This window comes from Anolis sagrei, chromosome 7, assembly GCF_037176765.1.
Source record: "Anolis sagrei isolate rAnoSag1 chromosome 7, rAnoSag1.mat, whole genome shotgun sequence".
NCBI classification, from domain to species: domain Eukaryota; kingdom Metazoa; phylum Chordata; class Lepidosauria; order Squamata; family Dactyloidae; genus Anolis; species Anolis sagrei.
This window is the reverse complement of record NC_090027.1, coordinates 31,291,541-31,317,917: the sequence shown is the minus strand read 5'-3', so window position 1 is coordinate 31,317,917 and position 26,377 is coordinate 31,291,541. Positions and strand designations below refer to the sequence as shown.

General features: G+C 44.4%; 1 protein-coding gene across 8 annotated transcripts in view; it reads left to right on the top strand.

Moving 5' to 3' along the window:
• LOC132782807 (protein CEPU-1-like) overlaps positions 1 to 26,377 on the top strand; it is a 1,227,856-nt gene that overhangs the window by 705,292 nt on the left and 496,187 nt on the right. For all 8 annotated transcript variants that reach the window (XM_067470763.1, XM_060787738.2, XM_060787737.2 and 5 more), the window contains exon 2: positions 17,221 to 17,305. In XM_067470763.1, coding sequence (XP_067326864.1) covers positions 17,221 to 17,305 — 85 coding nt within the window. The remainder of the gene's footprint in view (positions 1 to 17,220; positions 17,306 to 26,377) is intronic.

Below are 26,377 nucleotides of genomic sequence, written 5' to 3'. Positions count from 1 at the left end.
TCTTTATATCTTGAATAAAAAATTTAACACTTTCCATACCAATTTCTAAGCCTTGCTGTTATACCAATGCTGGGAATTAAGGCAGGAACATGATTTCATAGCATTGAGCCATGGCAATGAAAGTGATGTCGAACTGAATTAGAAATTAAGTGTAGATGCATCCTAAGACCTTTTCTCCTCTGCAGTTGTCCAACCTTTGATGCATGACAAGTCTTTTGTACTATTCTCATCTTGGTTTCATGACAAAATAGTACAGCAAGTCTGAAGATTATTTTTAATACATAATACTAATACACTTTATTTATATTCTGCTTTATTTCCCCAAGGGGGCTCAGAGTGGATTACTGTATGCACATATATAGACAAACATTCAATGCCTTTTATACAGTAAACAATGACATACAATACACAAGCAAAGGCAAAGTTTTCCCTTTCCATCTCCGGTGTCTGGAGGCAATGCTGAACTCTGGCCATGAGGAGGTGCTCTTGTTCCATTTTTCCATGCCGAGGAATCTGCTGTCCATAGAGCCTGTTTGCTGGCATGGCTGCATGGGCACTTTTTACCTTCCCGCCGAGGTGGTACCTATTGATCTACTCACATTACATGTAATTTTTAAGCTTCATTTTGCTTCTTCTAACTCTTTTCAAATCAGTATTTCTTACTTTAAGTAGGAAAAAATGGAATCGATGCACGCCTTTTCACTTGTAGTTTTTCTTGTTGTCCTTTTGAAAACAGCCTTAAGCCAGCTCTGAATTCACCATTGATTTCTGGCAGTCTGTTCAAATGAGAAAGTGGTTGATTTCCAAAAACGCTTCTAGGACTTGGTGAGGCTCAAAGCATGTGCAAAGCTCTGGGACAATGGGAATTGTCCAATGATGTCTGGAAGACCACAGGCACCTTACTCTGAATTAGTTTTTGGTTTTGTTGTTGTTATCTGTTTTCAAAGAATTTCTGACTTATGGCAACCTAGTGGCAACCATTAGGAAGAACTTCCTAACTGTGAGAGCTGTTCAGCAGTGGAACTCTCTGCCTGGACTGTGGTGGAGGCTCCGTCTTTGGAGGCTTTTAAAAAGAGACCATCTTTTAAAAAGATGGCCATCTGTCAGGGGTGCTTTGAATGCCATTTTCCTGCTTCTTGACAGGAAGTTAGACTAAATGGCCCACGAGGTCTCTTCCACTCTATGATTGTATGATTATATGATTCTATATCACAGGATTTTCTAAGAATGCTTTATTGAAGGGGAGATTCTTTGTCTTCCTCCAAAGCTTAGAGAGTGTAACTTGGCCAGTGTCACCCATTGGGTTCCATGACTAAGTGGAGATTTGAACCCTGGTCTCCAGAGGCTTGAGTGTTGGCTTGAGTGTGCATTTATGTAAACATATGCAGGTGCACTCTGAGTTAAAGCATGCATTGCACAAAATACCATCTTACTCACAACATGTTGAACAGTTGAAAGTATAGATGAATTAGAAGAGCGCTAAAGAAAAAGAGAGAGCTGCCTTTAGGTCAACCAATAAGGTGAAAAAAGGGGTGCAGACTTGTGGAACCTTTGGAACACTATATCAGGAAAGATGTTTCAATGAGGAGCAGACAGGAAGGAAAGCAGAAGATTTGATGTTGACCGTAATAAAGTGAACTTGAACTTGACTTTATGTTGTAAGTCATGGAGTCTACGTGATTCCCAATGGGGCATATCTGATGATGAGATGATGTTAACTATCATTCAGAGAAGCCCCACACCTTATCAAGAAAAAAAAAATCATTCCTCTCCATAGTATAACTTTAATAGTCTTTGAGATTGTAAAACCAACTGTCTTTTGAGGATTTAAAATAGCAGAGAGGTCACTGTAAAATAAATGATTCAGATTCTAACTAATGGATCGCAGCCTTTAGCAAAGTCAGATAAGAGCAGAGTGAGAAAAGGCCTGGGAGAGTGAATCCGGATACTGCAAATAACTGCCAATATTTTAAGAGTGAATTATCATAGGATATATGATATTCCAAAAACCAGAGGATAGGGAAAGACCTTATGCCCTGTCTTGGACAGTCAAACACTTAGGCCTGACCATCTTAAGCTACCTGAGGTTATTACATGAAGAGATTTTTTTCAAAACCCAAAAATAAAAATGCTGTTTTTCCCTTCAGGTGTGTATTGAATGAAATCAAAACCGATGTCTGCCTGCAATGCTGGCCAATCTATTTGTGTTGTCTGCCAGAAGAGGGGGCCTTTAGTCTTGTTAGGAAAAAGGGAAGATGCTTGCTTAGCTTACCATAGCAAAGGATAGTTCAATGTAATTCACTATGAGATTGCTCCAGAGTAAATAGAACAGATTGAAAATATATATTTTTTCCTCCTCATTTGAATTGGGTACCAAACCCTAAGCGTCACATCTGTGCTCTGCCAGAGGCCTTCCTTGTTTTGAAAGATTTTCATTTTCTTTTCTAAAGCAATGTATATGAAAAAATACAGATTTCTTATGCTTATCCACCAGAAGACATGAGAGGGTTTCTCACTCCTCTCTGCTTCACCTTCACAGCTGGACTCAGCTGTTGGCTTCTTCTCTCCTGGAGCTACTGTATAATTTAGAGGCCTCTGGATTTCTTCTTTCTCACTCCTTTTCCTCCTCCTCCTTGTAAGAGAGCGTCTGTGTGTATGTATGGGGGCATGTTTATTGTGTTTATTGTCTATAGATATTTTTAAAACCTGAAGCAATTACAGCTGTCAGGGACAAGACAAGCTGTGACAAGCTGATTTATGTATACATGGTGCAGATGCAAAAAAGGAGGGAAGGGATGGGTGGGAGAGAGTCAGGGGAATGGAGCAAAAAGCTTGGCACCATCAGGTGAGGCGTGTGCGTTAAACTGAATGAAGCTATCAAAGAGCATGCATGATTTTCAGAGAAGAGTTTAGAATACTTTCCCCTCTTTTGGAGAAAAAGAAAACATGCAACTCAAAAAGAGTTTGGGCTCTGGCTGTTGGGATGAGTGTGGCCCATCAGATCTGCTTTGGCCAATAGCAAGTTAATGCTGTTAGATCCCAGTGAGCTAGCTGGTCTGCTGTATTTCTCCAGGGAGATTATCACACCAGTTGGGAAACCATGTTGGACACTTATTTACTAGGCATGGTTAGATACTGTCGGAATAAAATCGGAAAAAATGCCTTTTTGAAGCACTTTTGAAGTTTTTAAGAAAACCATAAGTCCCTTTGTCCTTCTGAAGCTTTTTCCTGCTATTTTTGTTATGACTCATGAAGTGAGTCAGACATGATTCAGCTTTTCCCCGCTTCTGGTCCCTGGCCTTGGCTCAAGCCAGAGATGCCAGTTTTAAGCCAGAAAAGGAAGGAATTTCCTCCACTTGCTTTTCCCTGCTTCTGGTCCCTGACCTCGGCTTAAGCCAGAGAAGCCAGTTTTAAACCAGAGAAAGAAGGAATTTCCTCTGCTTGCTTTTCCCTGCTTCTGGTCCTTGGCCTCGGCTTTAGCCAGAGAAACCAGTTTTAAACCAGAGAAGGAAGGAATTTCCTCCGCTTCTTTTTCCCTGCTTCTGGTCCCTGGCCTCGGCTTAAGCCAGAGAAGCCAGATTTAAACCAGAGAAGGAAGGAATTTCCTCTGCTTGCTTTTCCTGGCTTCTGGTCCCTGGCCTCAGCTCAAGCCAGAGATGCCAGTTTTAAACCAGAAAAGGAAGAATTTTCCTGGCCTCGGCTCAAGCCAGAGAAGCCAGAGAAACCAATTTTAAACCAGAGAAGAAAACAATGTCCTCCGCTTGCTTTCCCCCGCTTCTGGAGTAAAACAACTACTGTCAAAGTAAAGACCACCCAATGAAACAGGAAATAACACTTTCAAACCATTAACGGAAGGATTCGGAAGTCTCGGAAGTTTAGAAAAGTTTGAACATTTTTTTTTCTGTGGAAATCAGAATTGACTTTAGAATCAAACCACCAGCATTTTGAACCAATCAACCAAGCCTGTTATTTACTGTATGATGTAGCTCTAATCTCAAACAAAACTTCTGGTTGTCTCAAAGTTGTAGAAAATGAAAATGGCTAGAAACTATCTTTTGGCTTCTGAAGCCATTACCATACCAAACACATTTTACTTTGCAATGAGAAAAAATGTGCCTTAGCCATTGGTTTTTGTTGGTTATCCTTCCAAGTTGCAAAGAAAAACTTAAGCTGTTCTCCACCAATGTCAGATTGTTCTCTTTCTCAGCTGCAAAGAAAAAAGTTGTATGCTTTTTTACCCCAATCATCCTGATCACTTCTTTATTTTAAAAATTTAGATGAAGTGCTGGCCTGTCCTGCAACAAACCACTTCCCTCTTAATTACATGCTTCCTTCTCTTTCAAGGCAACACCATCACACTTCCCACCTTTGCTTGCTCCATTTTATCACAAGGATCCAAATTCTGGCCTCAGATATTGGTCCTGAAATTTCAGTGAATATGATGTGCTGTTGAATTGATAACTCTGTAAACTAGCATGGCTTTGCTGTGTGTCGACGGAACCAGAGCTGGTTGCCCAACGGATATCAGATTTCAGTATTAGTCAGTGTTGGAACATAGAATCCAGTCCTCTAGTCCAAGCTGTGTAATATCCTATTGTGTTTACTTTAAAGAAACCAATCTTGACTACTTTGGACAGACACACACACATACAAAGTTATATTTATATTATTATATTATGTTATATTAAAAATTCCTGAATAATTAATTGGCTGGAAGAAGCCTTACAATGCTTTAGTGGTCAACTGAATGTCTACTCACTCTTCTACCTTACTGTGTTGTTTTGAGGAGAATATGTCCCTGCAATATGTCCCTAAATGCACTTTTTAGTTATCTAGAATTGTCTACATGCTCTATCCCTCTCCAAAATTTCTATCCTGTTTATATGTCACCTGGTCACGCCCAGCATTTTTTTTTAATTTTAATTAGTACATTTGGCCCTGCCATAGGTTTTTAAACGCCATTGTGTTATTGTTAATGTTTTTTGCTATTTTCTGTTTATGAGTTTATTTATTGTTTGTATTACTGTTGCTATTGTTTTTATTGTTGTATTGTGGGCTTGGCCTCATGTAAGCCGCACCGAGGCCCTTGGGGAGATGGTAGGTAAAGGTAGTCCCCTGACATTAAGTCCAGTCATATCTGACTCTAGGGTGTGGTGCTCATCTCCATTTCTAAGCCAAAGAGCCAGTGTTGTCCTTAGACAACTCCAAGGTCATGTGGCCGGCATGACTGCATGGAGCGCCGTTACCTTCCCGCCGGAGCGGTACCTATTGATCTACTCACATTTGCATGTTTTCGAACTGCTAGGTTGGCAGAAGCTAGGGCTGACAGCGGAAGCTCACACCGCTCCCCGGAATCGAACCTGCGACCTTTCAATCAACAAGCTCAGCAGCTCAGTGCTTTAACCCACTGCTCCACCGGGGGCTCCCATGGGGAGATGGTAGCGGGGCACAAATAAATTATTATTATTATTATTATTATTATTATTATTATTATTAAACCATGGAGAAATGGAGATGGATTGTGCTGAGCTCCTTGGAAGAAAGGCAAGGTGCATGCTCTCATATGTAGATATTTTATCCATGGTTGCAACTCTTATCATTCATGCCTCTGCATTAAACTCTGATAAACCTCCAGCTTTTTTTTTAAAAAAAATAGCCTCATGTCAAAATGGAGTAGTTGGAGCAGAGGACATAAAATTCCACGAGGGAAGGCTTTCATTTTAAAAACTGATAATATGGGGAAAATTGAGAAAATGCATAAGGCTACCACTTCCCAATGGGTTCAGGTCAGGGTTCAAAAGCAACCAAGAAACCAGCCAACTAGAGAACCCGTCGTCTCTCTGTTGTGCCGATCAGGGACTCTGGGAGTACACTTAGTGCTGCACTGCAGACACAATCAATAAAGCTCATACTTTATGTACCTCATTACCGCTTCCCCTTGTCTTGAAGAGTTTCCAGTAACCGGGAGCATAGCAATGGGAAGATGGAGACACAGGGGGAAGTTAATACTGAATGATAGGCCTCCAAGGTATAATAAAACCCCTAAGCCCTCTTGCTCCGAGGCAGGAACTTCAGCATTTCAATCCCACCAATGCCGTGTTCCACATAAACTTGGAATATTAAGAACTGTCTCACTACCTGTTCAGGCAGACAAATATACTAGCCCATAAGGTCTGAGTGGCAGTGACTTACTGGGGTCTGGAGCAAGAATGCTTGCTGGGCCCAGGAAAGCAGAAATGTCTGAGGTTGAGGTTGGGACCTTATCCATGTACAAGTCATGCTCTACTACAGCGTTACACAGTCTATCCAATCATGTAGCGCCTAGTATTCCATTTCACTTAAATAATGCAGGATGCTACAAGCAAAGGGCAAAAGGAAATACAGAATTCTGCACTGATCCGGTTAATAAAATATCTAATTCCAGATTACTTCAGAGCGTGAGTTTAGCCAATTGCCAGTTGTAGGAAAAGGAACAGGGAGAAAATATATTTAAAAAAACAAAAGGGGTCCATTTCGAGTGTAGGAGTGACCAGGAAATATGTCATGTTTCAAGACCATCTCTGACTACCTGATGGAGGTAGACATCAACTATGTGTGGGACACATGCCTCTCTCACTTTTCTCTCTTTTTTTGTATTTAAGTGGCAGCCAGTTGGGTATAGTGATTTGATTATATTGAACTCTTATTCTGGAGACCAGGGTTTGAATCACTGCTCAGCCAAGGAAGCCTTCCCTTTTAGTCTTGGAAGGTTGCAAGGCTGAACAAATCATGACAATAATTTATTCATCTTTGGGTCACCGTAAGTTGGAAATTCTTTAAGGCACACAACAATGTTTAATTCAATTTTATTGTGATGAGGATAAGTTACAGCCAGCATTGGGCTCAAGGGAGTCTATCCCTACATGTTGTCCAGAGGAAGTGTTTGCTTCTGTTCTGTATTAAACACAGATTGTTTTATCACCATGACCCAACAAACCATGGCTTAACTGGTTTGTTTCAATACACCATAGTTTATTTTCATCAGAATTCAGATTTCATTTATCTGCCTTGGTTAGACCACACCTGGAATATTGTGTCCAATTCTGGGCATCACAATTGAAGAGAGATATTGACAAACTGGAATGTGTCTACAGGAGGGCGATGAAAATGATCAAGGGTCTGGAGAACAAGCCCTATGAGGAGCTGCTTAAAGAGCTGGGCATGTTTAGCCTGAAAAAAGAGAAGGCTGAGAGGAGACATGATGGCCATGCATAAATATGTGAAAGGAAGTCATAGAGAGGAGGGAGCAAACTTGTTTTCTGCTGCCCTGGAGACTAGGACGCGGAACAATGGCTTCAAACTACAAGAAAGGAGATTCCATCCAAACATTTGGAAGAACTTCCTGAAACCCTTTCAGCAGTGGAACTCTCTGCCCTGGAGTGTTGTGGAGGCTCCTTCTTTGGAAACTTTTAAACAGAGGCTGGATGGCCATCTGTCGGAGGTGCTTTGAGTGTGATTTTCCTGCTTCTTGGTGGGGGGTTGGACTGGATGGCTCATGAGGTCTCTTCCAGCTCTATGATTCTATCTTTATAAATGCATAGATATTCTGGGAATAAGTTAGCTGGCATTGTCTCTTCCCCCCCCCCCCCCCCCCCGGGATGTGCAACGGGAAGTTGCTGCTAACTGGGAGTGAAATAAGGTTGAACACACTGAAAGCCATCCACTGCATGGCTATCAACCTCCTCTCAGTAGATTTAAATCAAAGAAAAGCTTCATGAGAACCACCACTCCTCTTAATGTTCCCCCAACAACCGCATGTGTATCTCTCTGGGAAGCTCAACCAAAAAATCCCAGTTGGATGTCCCCTCCCCATGAGTGTCTGCCTCCAGGGGCAAAACAGAAATGGGCAACTTGGAAGTCCCTGAACAGACTGAGAAGTGGAGTGGATAGACCAAAAGACAACTTGACAAAATGGCACTACCTGGAAGTATCCTCCACCTTGTGCTATTGTGGAGCAGAACAAACAACTCTGCATCTGTATGCTTGCCAGAGGCGGCCCTAGGTAATTTTCAATGGTAAGCAAACAGTACCCCCCCCCCCCCAACCAATCACTGATATATATTTTCTGTTCATTGTGGGAGTTCTGTGTGCCATATTTGGTTCAGTTCCATCATTGGTGGAGTTCGGAATGCTCTTTGATTGTAGGTGAACTATACATCCCAGTAACTACACCTCACATATGTCAAGGTCTATTTTCCCCCAAGAGTGCCTCAAGAGCGCCCCTGGGAAAAATCAACTATACTGCAAATGCTTACTTTGCGTAATGGGTTGAGCCGTCCCTGATGCTTGTCCACAATGCCCTGCCTCATGCACAGAGGAAGAATTGTTTAAAGCTACAGACAATGCGGTTGCCCATTTTTGGTCTAAAATTGTTTAGCTGCTTGTGCTCCCTCTATTTTATCAGTTTTATACTTATTTATGCAGTGCTTTGGACACATTTCTTTTAAAAAATGGAATCATTTGCTAATCTAAAAGGGAAGTGGAATCTATGCTAAAGGAGTATAAGGGACAAAGCACATGCACAAAGCTCACTGCTGCTTGTTCTCATGAAGGTAAAAGATGGTTTAGTATTGCAGATGAACGATGCCAGAGAAAGCTTTCAGCTATGGGTAATAGAATATGAGTGTTGGGTGGGTGATGGTCTCCGATACTGATCTTTGGAACATTCATTTCTCCTCTTTGAAATGTTCAGGGATATGATATACTGGAGCATTTCCCTCCAGAAGGGAATGATTACTTTACAATTGTGCCCATAACCACTGGACCGTGTGGCTCTCAATTTTTCCTTCCTTTCCATCAGGAGAAGCTGTGGCACACACACCCTCTCCCCCAACCCATTGCGGTGCTTTATTCTCCGAGGCTCTTAATCCACATTCTTTCACAAGTGCTAAAGCCATGCACTCAGTAATCTTAAAAAGAGATTGGAAAGTGAGGAAATAAACAGGCTTGGAAAGAAATCCCCTCCTCTTGTGACCCATCAGCACAAGCAATAATAATAAAGCTTTATTATTTTATAGAGTGTCTGGCAGATCTCAGAATGCTTGAGATTAAACAGCACAGTTAGTGAATTAAATAATAGTTTACAGAATATTGGATGACTCAGGGGATTAGTAATGGGGCTATGGATCCTTTCACATCTAGGTCACTAGTTTGGAATCCAACTCATGTTGGTAGCGATTTTTAATAAGGTGGCGATATCTAATAGCCAGCAGGTGCCTTACATGGAATGAATTAGTGATTGTTGGGTGCAGAGAAGTAAATGTGTTCCCTAAATCTTCCATTTTATCATGGAAACTGCAGGAAATCAATATCTGGGATGCCAGAAAATTTCCCTATTTTCAGAGGGCCATTTCAAATTATTGGCAAATGGCCCAAGCAAAAAACACCAGTTTACCTCATCCTATCAGGATAAGTTTAGGCCTCCTTTTGCTTGGGCTTAAGGCCAAGCGTGGCTTTCTCAGATACCACAAATAGTAGAAGCCCCAGGATACTTACCCACACCAACTCGCTTCATGTGTTCTGGGGTACAGTCTACCCAACATCAAGCCCTTTGAAGATGTACTGTTTTCAATGGGAGACCTAAGCTAGTAAAACTAGGATCAAACTACATCATATCTGGGGATAGCTATAAAATGAAAGCAGCTTTTCTCAGTTGTGATCGGTGCAGTGTACCTAAACACTTGGTGCTGAGAACAAATGGCTGTGTTTCATGTTGATACTAGGAGGTGGCTGGTATAATTCTGTTGGCTACAGAATTCTCTAAGTTTGGACTTTTAATTCGCTATTAGCAGAAATCAGAGGTGGCCAATGTGAGGCACTCTTGAAGTTGTTTGAATGCAACTTCTATTAATCATGAGGAATCATTTAGACTATCCCTTGTCCAAGTATGGCGGCCCTCCAAGTTCTTGGAAGATGCCTGTGCATCATCATCATCATCATCATCATCATCATCATCATCATTATTTCCTATACTTATTTCCTATACTTATACCCCATCCTTCTCACCGCCCCGGGGGGGGGGGGGGGGTGCTCAGGGCGGCCTCACAACAAGCATCATAAGATGCATTACCATCATAAAACAATCAAAAACACATCTAGCAAATGCATTAAAAACATTAAAACTATAAATTAAATGCATTGATTAAACATGCCAATTCGTTGTCATGGGTTGCCTAGGTTGTCTTTCCATTTGCTTCTAATCAGTAGTCGAATGCCTGATCCCATAGCCAAGTCTTAAGTTTCTTTCTGAAAGACAGGAGGGAAGTGGCCAGTCTAATGTCTCTGGGGAGAGAGTTCCAAAGACAGGGGGGCACTGCAGAGAAGGCCCTGTCCATCATCCCCACCAATTGTGTTTGCGATCGGGGTGGGACCGAGAGCAGGGCCTCTCCAGATGATCTTAAACTTCATGATGGTTCGTAACAGGAGATACGTTTGGACAGGTAGTCTGGGCCAGAACCGTCTAGGGCTTTAAAGGTTAAAACCAGCACTTTGAATTGTGCTCGGAAGCTGATCGGCAGCCAGTGTAGCTGGCGTAACAGAAGGGTTGTATGGTCCCTGTATGCTGCTCCGGTGAGCAACCTGGCTGCTGACAGTTGGACTAATTGAAGCTTCTGGGCAGTCTTCAGAGGCAGCCCCACGTAGAGTGCATTGCAGTAGTTTTTTCGGAATGTAACAAGAGCATGGACCACTGTGGCCGAGTCAGACTTCCCAAGGTACGGGCGCAGCTTTTAACTGTACATGAGGGTTTTTTTTAATGTGTGGAGTTTGGTGCACAGCCAGTCAACACAGAGTCTTCACAGAGTGAGAGTCCCAACCAGTGTCATGGTTAACACAACAATGGTGGCTTCTCAAGCTTTTGCAGCATTCTTCCGCCTTCACAGCTGTTGTAATATGTACCTTGTTATCTTCTGCCATTGAGGTTTTCGGTTTTTTGGATTGTGCTCAGTCTGGAACCTCCCCTGTGGCCCCTCCTGGGATTTCATTACTCTGGTAGTTATGCCCACAGGTTAATTGGAACATGCAAGCCCTCTTACCATGACAAGGTGACAATCCATCAAGGGGAACACAAGGAATACTGGAAGTTGCATTCCACCAAATTCTTGAGGGCCACACTCATGGAATATATGATGAATAACCAATTTTGGTTTGATACAGCAGGCCCTTCTTCTTCTTGAGTTCAATAGGACTTATGCCCGAGTTGATGTGAATATATGGATAGCCTTGGATGACCCACAAATAAGTAACACTTTTTGGATGCGAATTGAACTGGTTCAGTTTAACACAGTGCAATGGTTCCCAGAAGGCCCAGGAAGCATGAACAGGGTTTAGGGAGTTGTAGTCAAGAAAATAGAAGGAGAAAATGTGGAGGCCGTGATAGACTTTGTATTTCTAGGCGCAAAGATTACTGCAGATGCAGACTGTGGCCAGGAAATCAGAAGACGCTTACTTCTTGGGAGGAGAGCAATGTCCAGTCTCGATAAAATAGTAAAGAGTAGAGACATCAGACTGGCAACAAAGATCCGCCTAGTCAAAGCCATGGTATTCCCTGTAGTAACCTATGGATGTGAGAGCTGGACCTTAGGGAAGGCTGAGCGAAGGGAGATCGATGCTTTTGAGCTGTGGTGTTGGAGGAAAGTTCTTGGAGGAAAGTTCTGAGAGTGCCTTGGACTGCGAGAAGATCCAACCAGTCCATCCTCCAGGAAATAAAGCCCGACTGCTCACTGGAGGGAAGGATACTAGAGACAAAGTTGAAGTACTTTGGCCACATCATGAGGAGACAGCAAAGCCTAGAGAAGACAGTTATGCTGGGGAAAGTGGAAGGCAAAAGGAAGAGGGGCCGACCAAGGGCAAGATGGATGGATGGCATCCTTGAAGTGACTGGACTGACCTTGAAGGAGCTGGGGGTGGTGACGGCCGACAGGAAGCTCTGGCGTGGACTGGTCCATGAGGTCACGAAGAGTCGGAGACCACTGAACGAATGAACACACACAGTCAAGAACATTTGGGTAGCCAGAGTTTTGGAAGACCTGGTTTAATGTGTGAATATGTGTAAGAGAGAGAGAGAGAAAGGGAGTCTCGTCCTAGACTGTTTTAATGGTATTAGGAAGTCGCAGAGCTTGGCAAACCTGTTTAAAGAATGATATGCAGAGCGGATATTCTCCTGCCACTTGTCTGTGCCATTCTCCCGTTGAGCTAAAGGAGTCTGTTTTATTCCCCAAGGGCTGTTTATGTCTAGCACTTTCTCCTAGCAGGAGATTATATATAGAAATAATAATTCAGTTACTGAAGACGATAGGAGGGGGAGTGGAAGCGTTCTCCCTATAGACAAATGGGATGTTTTCAAGCAACAAGCTAGAAATGTTCCGTGGCGGCAGACAATCCTTGAATCAGAAAGCCGGCTCCTCTGTGTCAAAAAGGATGGAAGTCTCAGGCCAGTGACTTCATTGCAGGTGGTTGCCTCAGTTTCTCACTGTGTAAATAAGAGAAATCGACAATTTTATCCTCTTCTGAGTGGAATATCTGATTGCAAAGAGTCTGCTTGTTATCAACAGCTCCTTCAATGGGTGCCTTTCATGAGTGAATGGGCAACAGGTTTTTCATTTCACCTTATGTTGCCTCATGTAATTTCAAGTTTGTCAGCGGCAGAGGTTCACACAAGCTGCATTCAGCAAGCCCATTTCTGCAAAAGAAGAATTTAATGATGCTCAACATAGTGGATAAAGGGTAATGTAAGTCTGTGATCTAAATTGACGCGGCAATTGCTCAATTCAAGGGATGGTCCTAAACCTGTTGCCGTGTGTGATCCGGCTGCAAGGTTTCCAGCTGGATGGAAACAATGATGCATCTGGATTGATTCAAAAGGCTAGAAACAATTTAGTTTCTGATCTTTCCCATTTTATTTTGAAAATCCATGCATGTCATCGTTACACCATCAGATTTCTGATGGTGTAACAATGATCAGAGACTTTTATATCATGTCCCCAAGAGCAGAAAGAACAGGGACAAAATCTTGACACTTTTCAATCAGCGTGGATGCACTTTTTCAACATGTGCTAAGCTTTGATGTCTTTTTCCTGCCAATAATTAGGACCTCGTCATGCTAGATCATGGATCCACTTTCAATCCAGTTTCTTTCTTCTACAGAATTCTGGGGCTTGTAATTTAGGAAGGGACCTTTAAGCAGCTCAGCAAGACAGGTTCTCAGCCTTATTTATTTATTTTATTTACAGTATTTATATTCCGCCCTTCTCACCCCGCAGGGGATTCAGGGCGGATTACAATGTACATATACATGGCAAACGTTCAATGCCATAGACACACAACATATTTAGACAGACACTCAGAGGCTATTTAACATTCCAGCTTTTTCATGAGAGTATTCTGGCCACCAGGGGAGCTGTCGCTTCACCGTCCATTTGTGACACTGATGAAGTGCTTTCTCATTCTTTGCATGCTTGCTAGGGATTTTTATGGCATTGTAAATTAGCCTCCCCGCATAAGCAGTACCTAAATTTCCTACTTGACAGATGCAACAGTCTTTCGGGCTGCAAAGGTTGACAGCAAGCTACACAAATTGGTAGGAAGCTCACTCTGACCTGGGCTGGCTTTGAACTCCCAGCCAGCTACACCTGAACTAAAAACCCCAGAATTCTCCAGGGGGCCACTCTGAATGAGTGGTGATAGAGCAGGGCAAAAATGCAGTAAATGCATACATAAATACAACAGAAGGGTGTGAAACTGTGAATCCCTGGAGCTGGCTGATACTAAGCCAGTAAATGGGAAAAGGGTGGATCCCAAAACAGCTGAAAGAATGAGAATTCTGAGAAAGGCAGCTTTCAGAGGGTGAGCCTATCTTCTGCCTGTAAAGACATAAATAAATACAATAGAAGGGTGTGGAACTGTGAATCCCTGGAACTGGCTGATAGTAAGCCCACAAATGGGGAAGGAAAGATCCTTCTGCCTGGCCCATGCAGTCATGCTGGCCACATGACCTTGGAGGTGTCTACGGACAACGCCGGCTCTTTGGCTTAGAAATGGAGATGAGCACCAGAGTCGGACACGAGTGGACTTAATGTTTAGGGAAAACCTTTACCTACCTATATGACTTTTTAATGATTTAAATGTTTAATGTGTTGTGTTTTAGATGCTTTGGTGTTGTTATTTGGCATTGAATTAGTGCCAAACTGTGGGCCACCCTGAGTGGAGTGGAGATAGAGCAGGCCAAAATGCAGTAAATATATAAATAAATACAATAGAAGGGTGTGAAACTGTGAATCCCTGGAGCTGGGAAAATGGGGAAAGGAAGGATCCCAAAACAGCTGAAAGGATGAGAATGATGAGAAAGGCAGCCTTCAGAGGGTGAAACCATTCTCTGCCTGGCCCATACAGTCATGCTGGCCACATGACCTTGGGGGTGTCTACGGACAATGCCGGTTCTTTGGCTTAGAAATGGAGATGAGCACCAAAGTCCCAGAGTTGGACAGGACTGGACTTAATGTCAAGGGAAAACCTTTACCTACCTATATGACTTTTTAATGATTTAAATGTTTAATGTGTTGTGTTTTAGATGCTTTGGTGTTGTTATTTGGCATTGAATTAGTGCCAAATTGGGGACCACCCTGAGTGGAGTGGAGATAGAGCCGGCCAAAAATGCAGTAAATACATAAATAAATACAATAGAAGGGTGTGAAACTGTGAATCCCTGGAGCTGGCTGAAAGTAAGCCCGCAAATGGGAAAGGAAAGATCCCTCTGCCTGGCCCATGCAGTCATGCTGGCCACATGTCCTTGGAGATGTCTACGGAGAACGCTGGCTCTTCAGCTTAGAAATGGAGATGAGCACGAGAGTCGGACATGAGTGGGGGGTGAATAGAAGGGTGTTAAGCTCTGAATCCCTGGTGCTGCAGTCATGCTGGCCTCATGTCCTTGGAGGTGTCTACGGACAACGCTGGCTCTTTGGCTTGGAAATTGAGGTGTCCCAAAGTCCCAGGGTCGGACAGGACTGGACTTAACATCAGGGGAAAATCTTTACCTACCTATATGACTTTTTAATGATTTAAATGTTTAATGTGTTGTGTTCTAGATGCTTTGGTGTTGTCATTTGACATTGAATTAGTGCCAAACTGGGGGCCACCCTGAGTGGAGATAGAGCGGGCTAAAAATGCAGTAAAGACATAAATAAATACAATAGAAGGGTGTGAAACTGTGATCCCTGGAGCTGGCTGATACTAAGCCCGTAAATGGGAAAAGGAAGGATCCCAAAACAGCTGAAAGGATGAAAATGATGAGAAAGGCAGCTTTCAGAGGGTGAGCCTATCTTCTGCCTGACCCATGCAGTCATGCTGGCCAAATGGCCTTGGGGGTGTCTATGGACAACTCTGACTCTTTGGCTTGGAAATGGAGATGAGTCGGACACGAGTGGACTTGATGTCAGGGGAAAGCTTTTACCTACCTATATGACTTTTTAATGATTTAAATGTTTAATGTGTTGTGTTCTAGATGCTTTGGTGTTGTTATTTGGCATTGAATTAGCGCCAAACTGGGGGCCACCCTGAGTGGAGTGGAGATAGAGCGGGCTAAAAATGCAGTAAAGACATAAATAAATGCAATAGAAGGGTGTTAATCCCTGGAGCTGGCTGATATGCAATAGAAGGGTGTTAATCCCTGGAGCTGGCTGATAGTGAGTCCTGGAGCTTTCAGAGGGCGACCCATTCTCCCTGGCCCATGCAGTCATGCTTACCACATGTCCTTGGAGGTGTCTACAGACAACGCCGGCTCTTCGGCTTAGAAATGGACATGAGCACCAGAGTCCTAGAGTCAGACACGAGTGAACTTGATGTCAGGGGAAAACCTTTACCTACTTATATGACTTTTTAAGGATTTTAATGTTTAATGTGTTGTGTCATCATTTGGCACTGAATTAGTGCCAAACTGGGGGCCACCCTGAGTGGAGTGGAGATAGAGCGCGGTAAAAATGCAGTAAATATATAAATAAATACAATAGAAGGGTGTGGAACTGTGAATCCCTGGAGCTGGCTGATAGTGAGTCCTGGAGCTTTCAGAGGACGACCTATCCTCTGCCTGGCCCATGCAGTCATGCTGGCCACATGACCTTGGAGGTGTCTACGGACAATGCTGGCTCTTTGGCTTAGAAATGGAGATGAGCACCACCCCCCAGAGTCGGATATGACTGGACATAATGTCAGGGGAAAACATTTACCTACGTTTATGGCTTTTTAATGATTTTAATGTTTAATGTGTTGTGTTTTAAATGCTTTGGTGTTGTCATTTGTCATTAAATTAGTGCCAAACTGGGGGCCCCCTGAGTGGAGATAGAGCGGGCTAAAACCTAAATAAATGCAATAGAAGGGTGTGAAACTGTGAATCCCTGGAGCTGGCTGATAGCAAGCCCGCAAATGGAAAAAAAGGAAGGATCATGATACAGACTGATGAGGAAGGCAGTTTTCCGAGGGTGAGCCCATCCTCTGCTTGGCCCCACCTGAAAGGAAAGGACGAGGCGCAGCAAGGGTTAAAGCAGGAGCCTCTCCCCCTGTCTCCCTCCCCCTCCCCCAAATAAAGAAAGAACCCCCCGCGGTTGTCCTTGCTGGAGATGAATGGGCCAGGCGGGTGCTTCTTGGGCAGGCACGCCTGCGCCGGGGAGCCCAAGCGTTGGTCAGTGATGGAGCGGCTGCCATGACAACAACTCCGACTCGGCGTCGGGGCAAAGGCGGGGGGCTGCGCGCCGGAGAGGCAAGCAGCCCGGCGTCGGAGCAAGAGCAGAGGCAAAGGATGCTCCCAGCCTGGAGAAGAAGAGGAGGAGGAGGAGGAGGAGGAAGAGGAAGAGGCAGGCGAGGGAGAAGCGCAGCCAGGAGGCTCCAAGCCGCAGCTCGGAGAGGCACGAGACCCGCTTGCTGAGCTTCTCTCTGCAAGAAGACTCCTCTTCTTCCTCCCCGGAGTTTGCAAAGTCTGGATTGTGGTCCTGCTTTCTTCCTCTTCCTTTGGATGCTACTCTCCAGGCTGGGATCCCTTTTGGACAGCCCCCCCTTCCTTCCCATGCCCTCCCCACTTTGAGATATATATATATATAAACAGAGAGAGAGAGAGAGAAAGAGAGAGAGAGATGGGGCTGCCTTGGCGCTGCCTGGTGGTGCTGTCTCTCAAGATGCTCTTCCTTGTGCCCGCAGGAGCGCCGGCGCGGAGTGGAGAAGCCGCCTTCCCCAAGGCCATGGACAACGTCACCGTCCGGCAAGGAGAGAGCGCCACCCTCAGGTAGGACACACCGGATTGCCTTGCAGGGGTTTGGGGTGGGGTGGGGTGGAGTGGGAGGCGGGAGAGGGGGGGGCATCCCTTTGCAAGACTCTAGTTAGAGTGGAAGCGCACCTTTGGGTCTGTCTACCTTGGTGAACATCTTTGGGTTTGTTGTCCCTGCAGCTTGAGCAGGCATGAGCCAACTTTGGCCCACCAGGTGTAAAGGATTCCAACTCCCACCATTCCTAACAGACTGAGGTCCTTTCCTTTTCCCCCTCAGCTGCTTCTGAAACCAATCATTAAAAAGAGAATGGGGGGAGGGGGGAGTAAAATGTAGACTACACATAGGCCAACTTGGGCCCTCCAGGTGTTTTGGACTTCAACTCCCACCATTCCTAACAGACTGAGGTCCTTTCCTTTTCCCCCTCAGCTGCAAAAAGAGATGGGGGGGGGGGGGGCGATAGTAAAATGTAGACTACACATGGAGCAACTTTGGTCCTCCAGGTGTTTTGGACTTCAACGCCCACAATTCCTAACAGATTGAGGTCCCTTGCTTTTTCCTCTCACCTTCTTCACAGGGTTCCTATTCTAAAACCAATCATTAAAAGAGATAAAGGGGTGGGGGTGGGGGGAGAAAGAGAATTATGTAGACCAGGCATGGGCCAACTTCGGCCCTCCAGGTGTTTTGGATTCCAACTCCCACCATTCTTAACAGACTGAGGTCCTTTCCTTTTCCCCCTCAGCTGCTTCTGAAACCAATCATTAAAAAGAGATTTGGAGGGGGGGGGGGAGTAAAATGTAAACTACACATAGGCCAACTTGGGCCCTCCAGGTGTTTTGGACTTCAACTCCCACCATTCCTAACAGACTGAGGTCCTTTCCTTTTCCCCCTCAGCTGCAAAAAGAGATGGGGGGGGGGGGGGCGATAGTAAAATGTAGACTACACATGGAGCAACTTTGGTCCTCCAGGTGTTTTGGACTTCAACGCCCACAATTCCTAACAGACTGAGGTCCCTTGCTTTTTCCTCTCACCTTCTTCACAGGGTTCCTATTCTAAAACCAATCATTAAAAGAGATAAAGGGGTGGGGGGGGGGGGGAGAAAGAGAATTATGTAGACCAGGCATGGGCCAACTTCGGCCCTCCAGGTGTTTTGGACTTCAACTCCCACCATTCCTAACAGACTCAGGCCCCTTCCTTTCCCCCCCACAGCTGCTTAGACATCATAGGGTCCCTATTTTGAAACCAAATAATTAAAAGAGATAAAGAAGCGGGGGGGGGGGGGGGGGAGAGTAGTATGTAGACTAGACATGGGCCAACTTTGGTCCTCCAGGTGCTTTGGATTCCAACTCCCACCATTCCTAACAGACTGGGGTCCTTTCCTTTTCCCCCTCAGCTGCTTCTGAAAGCAATCATTAAAAGAGATGGGGGGGGGGGGGGAGAGAAAGAACTATGTAGACTAGATATAGGCCAATTTTGGTCCTCCAGGTGTTTTGGATTCCAACTCCCACCATTCCTAACAGACTGAGGCCCTTTCCTTTTCCCCCTCAGCTGCTTCTGAAACCAATCATTAAAAAGAGATTGGGGGAGGGGAGAGTAAAATATAGACTACACATGGGCCAACTTTGGTCCTCCAGGTGTTTTGGACTTCAGCTCCCACCATTCCTAACAGACTGAGGTCCCTTGCTTTTTCCTCTCAGCTGCTTCACCAAGTTCCTATTCTGAAAACAAGAGATAAGGGGGGGGGGGGGGGAGAGATAAAGAGAGAACTATTTAGACTAGACATGGGCAAACTTTGGCCCTCCAGGTGTTTTGGACTTCAACTCCCACCATTCCTAACAGACTGAGGCTCCACCCTCCCTCCCCCCCATTCTGAAACCACATCATTAAAACAGATAAAGAAGGGGGGGGGGAGAAAAAGAGTAGTATGTAGACCAGGCATAGGCAAACTTTGGCCCTCCAGGTGTTTTGGACTTCAACTCCCATCATTCCTAGCAGACTGAGGCCCTTTCCTTTTCCCCCTCAGCTGCTTCATAGGGTCCCTATTCTGAAACCAATCATTAAAAGAGATTGGGGGGGGGGGGGGAGAGAAAGAGAGTAGTATGTAGACTAGACATGGGCAAACATTGGCCCTCCAGGCGTTTTGGACTTCAACTCCCACCATTCCTAGCAGGCTGAGGTCCTTTCCTTTTTCCCCTCAGCTGCTTAAACATCATAGGGTCCCTATTCTGAAACCAAATCATTAAAAGAGATAAAGAAGGAGGAGGGGGGGGAAGAGAGTAGTATGTAGACTAGGCATGGGCAAACTTTGGCCTTCCAGGTGTTTTGGACTCCAACTCCCATAATTCACCCCTGACACTGCTGAAGGGGGAAAGGAAGGGGCCTGAGGCTGTTGGGAATGATGGCAGTTTTTCGTGTCATGAGCAACTTGAGAAACTCCAGTTGGCCATCTTCAAGGATGTTGCCCAGAGGAATCCCAGATGTTTTGATGTTTTACCATTCTTGTGGGAGGTTTCTCTCTTGTACCCACATAGGAAGCAGGAGCTGACAGAGGGAACTCATCTGCACACTCCCCAGATTTGAATCTCCGACCTGTAGATCTTCAGTCCTGCCAGCACAAGGGTTTAACCCATTGTGCCACCAGGAGCACCTCTGAAGTCATAGATTCATAAAATCATAGAATTGAAGAGACCCCGTGGGCCATCCAACCTCATTCTGTCAAGAAGCAAAAAATTGCATTCAAAGCACCCCTGACAGATAGTCCTCCAGCCTCTGTTTAAAAGCCTCCAAAGAAGTAGCCTCTACCAAACTCCAGGGCAGAGAGTTCCACTGCTGAACAGCTCTCACAATTAGGAAGTTCTTCCTAATGTTCAGTTGGAATCTCCTTTCCTGTAGTTTGAAGCTATTGTTCGGTTTCCTAGTCTCTGAGACAGCAGAAAACAAGTCTGCTCCTTCCTCCCTATGACTTTCCCTCAAATCTTGATTCATGGTCCTCATCTTGTCATAGAATTATAGAAACATAGAGTTGGAAGAGACCTCTTGGGCCATCCGGTCCAACCCCTTGCCAAGATGCAGGAAAATCACATTCAGAGCACCCCCGACAGATGGCCATCCAGACTCTGCTTAAAAGCCTCCAAAGAAGGAGCCTCCACCACACTCCGAGGCAGAGAGTTTCACTGCTGAACGGCTCTCTCTCTCAGTCAGGAAGTTCTTCCTCATGTTCAGGTGGAATCTCCTTTCTTGTAGTTTGAAGCCATTGTTCCACATCCTAGTCTCCAGGGCAGAAGAAAACAAGCTTGCTCCCTCCTCCCTATGACTTTCCCTCCCATATTTGTACATGGCCCTTATATGTCTCCTCTCAGCCTTCTCTTCTGCAAACTAAACATGCCCAGCTCTTTAAGCCACTCCTCGTAGGGCTTGTTCTCCAGACCTTTGATCATTTGAGTCGCCCTCCTCTGGACACATTCCAGCTTGTCATCAAACATCTCCCTTCAATCGCAGCACCCAGAATTGGACACAATATTCTGGCTGTGGTCGGATCAAGGCAGAATAGAAGGGTAGCATAACTTCCCTGGATCTAGACACTATACTCCTATAGAAAACACCTGGAGGGCCAAAGTTTGCCCATGCCTGAACTAGAGAGACATGTCTTTCTTCCACATCTGATGCATTCCTGCTGATGTTCGCAGAGAGGGTTATGCTGTTGCAGGGAGGTGTGGCAGGCAGAGAAGCATGGAATGGATTATTATCATCTGTTCTTGGTGTTTGACCAAAGGAATCAGTATCAGTCTGCCACATGTGCGGGTTAGATGTTTTCCTATTGCATTTTGAAGAATGTCACAACTTTATTACAGTTGCTTTTCTGGTTTTCTGCCATTGCCTGAGTCATGTTGAGAGGGGCAGTGGATTTGTGCTGGTATCTTTCGCTTGCTGCTCCCTATTACTGTTTCGAAACCTGATCCAGCTATATAAGAGTTTGTCCATTGTGTTGTTGAAAGCTTTCATGTCCGGAATCACTGGGTTGCTGTGAGTTTTCCAGGCTGTCTGGTCATGTTCTAGAAGCATTCTCTCCTGACATTTCGCCCACATTTATGGCAGGCATCCTCAGAGGTTGTGAGGTCTGTTGGAAACTAGGCAAGTGGGGTTTGTTTATGTATTTATTTATGACATTTATATGCCACTCTTCTCACCCCAAAGGGGACTCAGAGTGGTTTACAAGATATATATACATACAATATATTATGTTATATCGCATAGTACAATATCAGTATTAAATATTACTATATTGTACTATATCAAATAGTAAAGAGTAGAGACATCAGACTGGCAACAAAGATCCGCCTAGTCAAAGCCATGGTATTCCCTGTAGTAACCTACGGATGTGAGAGCTGGACCTTAGGGAAGGCTGAGCGAAGGAAGATCGATGCTTTTGAACTGTGGTGCTGGAGGAAAGTTCTGAGAGTGCCTTGGACTGCGAGAAGATCCAACCAGTCCATCCTCCAGGAAATAAAGCCCGACTGCTCACTGGAGGGAAAGATACTAGAGACAAAGTTGAAGTACTTTGGCCACATCATGAGGAGACAGCAAAGCCTAGAGAAGACAATTATGCTGGGGAAAGTGGAAGGCAAAAGGAAGAGGGGCCGACCAAGGGCAAGATGGATGGATGGCATCCTTGAAGTGACTGGACTGACCTTGAGGGAGCTGGGGGTGGTGACGGCCGACAGGGAGCTCTGGCGTGGGCTGGTCCATGAGGTCACGAAGAGTCGGAGACGACTGAACGAATGAACAACAACAACTATATCATTATACAATCTTAAGAGAAACCAGAATATACCATTATATAGTAATATTATTATTAATATTACATGTAATATAAATATATAATTATAATATCATGTTATTATTAGTAGTATTATATTGCATTACACTATAATATTATAAATATATGTATATACAATATATTACATTACATTACATTACTATATTATATTATATTATATTATATTACTAGCATAGCACAGGAGACAAGCTGGAACTGTCCCCTGCCCCCCCCCCCCTTTCACTCTGGCCCAGAGCAGCAGAAGGGGAAGGGGTCCCCAATTTATATATCCGTGGAATGTCCAGGGTGGGAGAAAGAACTCCTGTCTGCTTGAGACAAGTGTGAATGTCGCAATTGGCCACCTTGATTAGCACTGAATCACCTAGCAGCTTCAAAGCCTGGGTGCTTTCTGTCTGGTGGAATCCTTTGTTGGAAGGCATCTAATGGGCCCTGTTTGTTTCCTGTCTGAAATTCCCCTGTCTTCTGAGTGTTATTCTTTATTTAATGCTAATCGAGGTGGCCAATTGCAACATTCACACTGTGGCACAGCTGGCTGGGAGTCAACTGCATTAAGAACACTATTGACCAAAAGGTCATGAGTTCGAAGCCAACCTGGGCTGGAGTGAGCTTCTGACCAATGTGTGCAGCTTTCTGTTGACCTTTGCAGCCCAAAAGACAGTTGCATCTGTCAAGTAGGAAATTTAGGTACCGCTTATGCGGGGAGGCTAATTTACGACACTACAAGAATCTCCAGTAAGTATGCAAAGAATGAGGAAGTACTTCATCAGTGTCACAAATGGACGGCAAAGCAACAGCTCCCCTGGTGGCCAGAATACCCTCATGAAAAAGCTGGAATGTTAAATAGCCTCTGTGTGTCTGTCTATATATGTTGTTTGTCTATGGCATTGAATGTTTGCCATGTATATGTACATTGTAATCTGCCCTGCGTCCCCTGTGGGGTGCAAAGGGTGGAATATAAATACTATAAACAAACAAACAAACCAACAATTGCAGCATACACACTTGTCTCAGGCAGGCAAGAGTTCTTTCTCCCATCCTGGACATTCCACAGATATATAAACCCCACTTGTCTAGTTTCAAACAGACCTCACAACCCCTGAGGATGCCTGCCATCAGGCATGTAGCCGGGGGGGGGGGGGGCTTTGGGGGCTTCAGCCCCCCTCCCCCAAAATTCTCATGGTGGTCTGTGAGAAGGCCTTACTGGTACATTATTTAAACTGTTATGTTTATTCATATCATGATCTGATCACCATGCTCAATATATTCCATATGCATGGGGGTATTGGGGTAACTATACAAAAGGTTTGCTAGGGTAGACCCTCTTTCACTCAGACTCAGCCCACCCAGAACCAAACTCAGCCCCCCCCCCCTGAAACAAAATCCTGGCTATGGCCTGCCTGCCATAAATGTGGGCGAAACATCAGGAGAGAATGCTTCTGCAACATGAAAACTCACAGCAACCCAGTTTGCCCATTGTCCAAATTATGCCTGTTATTCACTGACTCCCTGTATTAAAATGTTGTTGTTGATGTCCTTTGCTGAATTGCTTTCTGCCTAACCATTGATGGGGGGGTGGGGTTGTGAGGCCCCTGAGATGCCGGGAGGTAACAGAGTTCAAAGCAGAGATGCTTGCCACTAATGGGAAGGAAGAACGCTTTGGAGAGCGGTAGAAAAGAATGACTCTGCATTGGCAACAAGCCCGTTTCAGATCCCATGGCATTTTTGCTTTTGGACTGTTAAGCAATGAAGTCAGTGATTTGTTAATAGACTGCAAGTTAGCAAAGCTTCATGTGCTTCACAAAGATGTGGCTCGACAGTACAGCGCATGGAAGAAAACTCCATAACCTTGTGCAAATCTAATATAGGTGTTGCACAATTTCAATGCTTGTGAATTTTTCCAAGGAAGTTGGAGGGTTGGTGGTTAGTGAGGGTGTCAAGAACTCTGTGTGACCCTCTGGTCTTTTCCCGGAATTACAGCATGTGTTTAGGAAAAGCGGGAAGATTGTTAACTCAATGTAATGCTGCAATGTGAAGCTCACTTACTAGGGAGTAAATGCAGTACAGCCTGCTGGAGTTTTGATGGATAGCACAATGAACATGTCAACCCAGTGTGTGGCAGCAGTGGCAATCAGAAATAAAACGCCTGATATCATAATGCCTTTAAAATTGTCTATGGTGGAACCGCACTTAGAATACGGTGTGTACACTTCTCGTCATTGCACATCAAAAGAGATACGGTAAAGGTGAGGAAGGAAGGGGGAGGGAGGGGAGAGGCAATCGAAAGGATCAGAGGCCAATTCCCCTGTGATGAAAGGCGTGTCAACATTGGGATTTTTTCGGCACGGAAAAATGCTGAGTCAATAGAGACATATGTAAAATTATGTATAGAATTATGGCTTGTGTGGAGAAAATACATACGAAGATTGGTTTTTCTTCTTCCCTGATAACTGGAACTTGGGGTCACTCAGTGAAGATGAAGGATGGAATATTCCAGAAAGTTGAAAGGCAATATTTTTAAAAAAATAATTCCATGGAACATAGTTAAAATTTGAATTTATTTATTTATCATGTCAGGAGCCAGCCAAACAGTTGGATTGCATTTTTAACAAACAAACAAACAAACAAACAAACAAACAAACTACAAAGTTTGCAAGCTTGGTACTTGATTAAATGTCCTTTGACCAGTAGCTGGCCAATTGGAGTGCCTCTGGTGTTGCTGCAAGAAGGTCCCCCATTGTGCATGTGGTTGCATTGCAGCAGGTGGTCTGTGGTTTGCTCTTCTCCACACTCGCATGTCGTGGATTCCACTTTGTAGCCCCTTTTCTTAAGGTTGGCTCTGCATCTCGTGGTGCTCAGTCTGTTCAGCACCTTCCAAGTCGCCCAGTTTTCTGTGTGCCCAGGGGGGAGTCTTCATTTGGTATCAGCCATTCATTGAGGTTCTGGGTTTGAGCCTGCCACTTTTGGACTCTTGCTTGCTGAGGTGTTCCAGCGAGTGTCTCTGTAGATCTTAGAAAACTATTTCTTGATTTAAGTCGTTCACATGCTGGCTGATATCCAAACAGGGGATGAGCTGGAGATGTCTCTGCCTTGGTCCTTTCATTATTGGCTGCTACTTCTCGGCAGATGTCAGGTGGTGCAATACCGGCTAAGCAGTGTAATTTTTCCAGTGGTGTAGGGTGCAGACACCCCGTGATAATGTGGCATGTCTCATTAAGAGCCACACCCACTGTTTTAGTGTGGTGAGATGTGTTCCACACTGGGCATGCATACTCAGCAGCAGAGTAGCTTAGCGCAAGGGCAGATGTCTTCACTGTGTCTAGTTGTGATCCCCAGTTAGCTTTCTATGATATTGTTTCTAGCACCCACTTTTTGCTTGATATCCAGGCAGTGCTTCTTGTAGGTCAGAGCATGGTCCAGAGTGACTCCCAAGTATCTGGGTGTGCTGCAATGCTCCAGTGGAATTCCTTCCCAGGTAATCCTCAAAGCTCGGGATGCTTGTCTGTTCTTGAGGTGAAAGGCACATGTCTGTGTTTTAGATGGGTTGGGGATCAGCTGGTTTTCCCTGTAATAGGCAGTAAGAGCACCTAGAGCTTCTGAGAGCTTCTGTTCAACCACTGTCATGGTGAAGGGCAATAAGGTGGAAAGTAGGGAAAATTGCCTAACCTTGGATTCCCTTCTCTGCACTGTCTTTAATGCTTGGAGGAATTTTTGCATGTCATCTTTGATGGCTTTACCAGAGAATTAGGTATGTTCCTGGATAAGAGCTAACTCATTTACTGGGAACTAATCCCCACTGAACTCACTGAGACTTAACTTTTCTGCCAAATGCATTAAAGCACATATCTGTATGTATTTACCTTGGAGTAAGAAACCTTTAGGCAAAAAGAAAAGGGAAAAGAAAAGATTTGCTTTGAGTAAACATGGAGCAGCTCAAGCTCCTAAGTAGCTATCTTATTTTAATAAAGAATATATAAATTCCTTTTATATTTTCTCTTATTTCTGTGATATGATTTAAAATATCTTTCACAATATTTATTTTATACAGGCTTTTTTTTTTTGTTTTTGGAATACATCATTGGAACAGTGGCTTTCCCAGCCAAAGAAAAGAGGGTTTGTCCCTGTTAAATTGGGAAAGCTGGGGGACATCCATATTTTCAATGTTTTCATGAATATCTTTTGCAAATGCTTTTTTATTGTAATTTTTGTACCACTAGAATAATCTTTGGAGAAAATGATAGCTTGTGGGACAGAATAA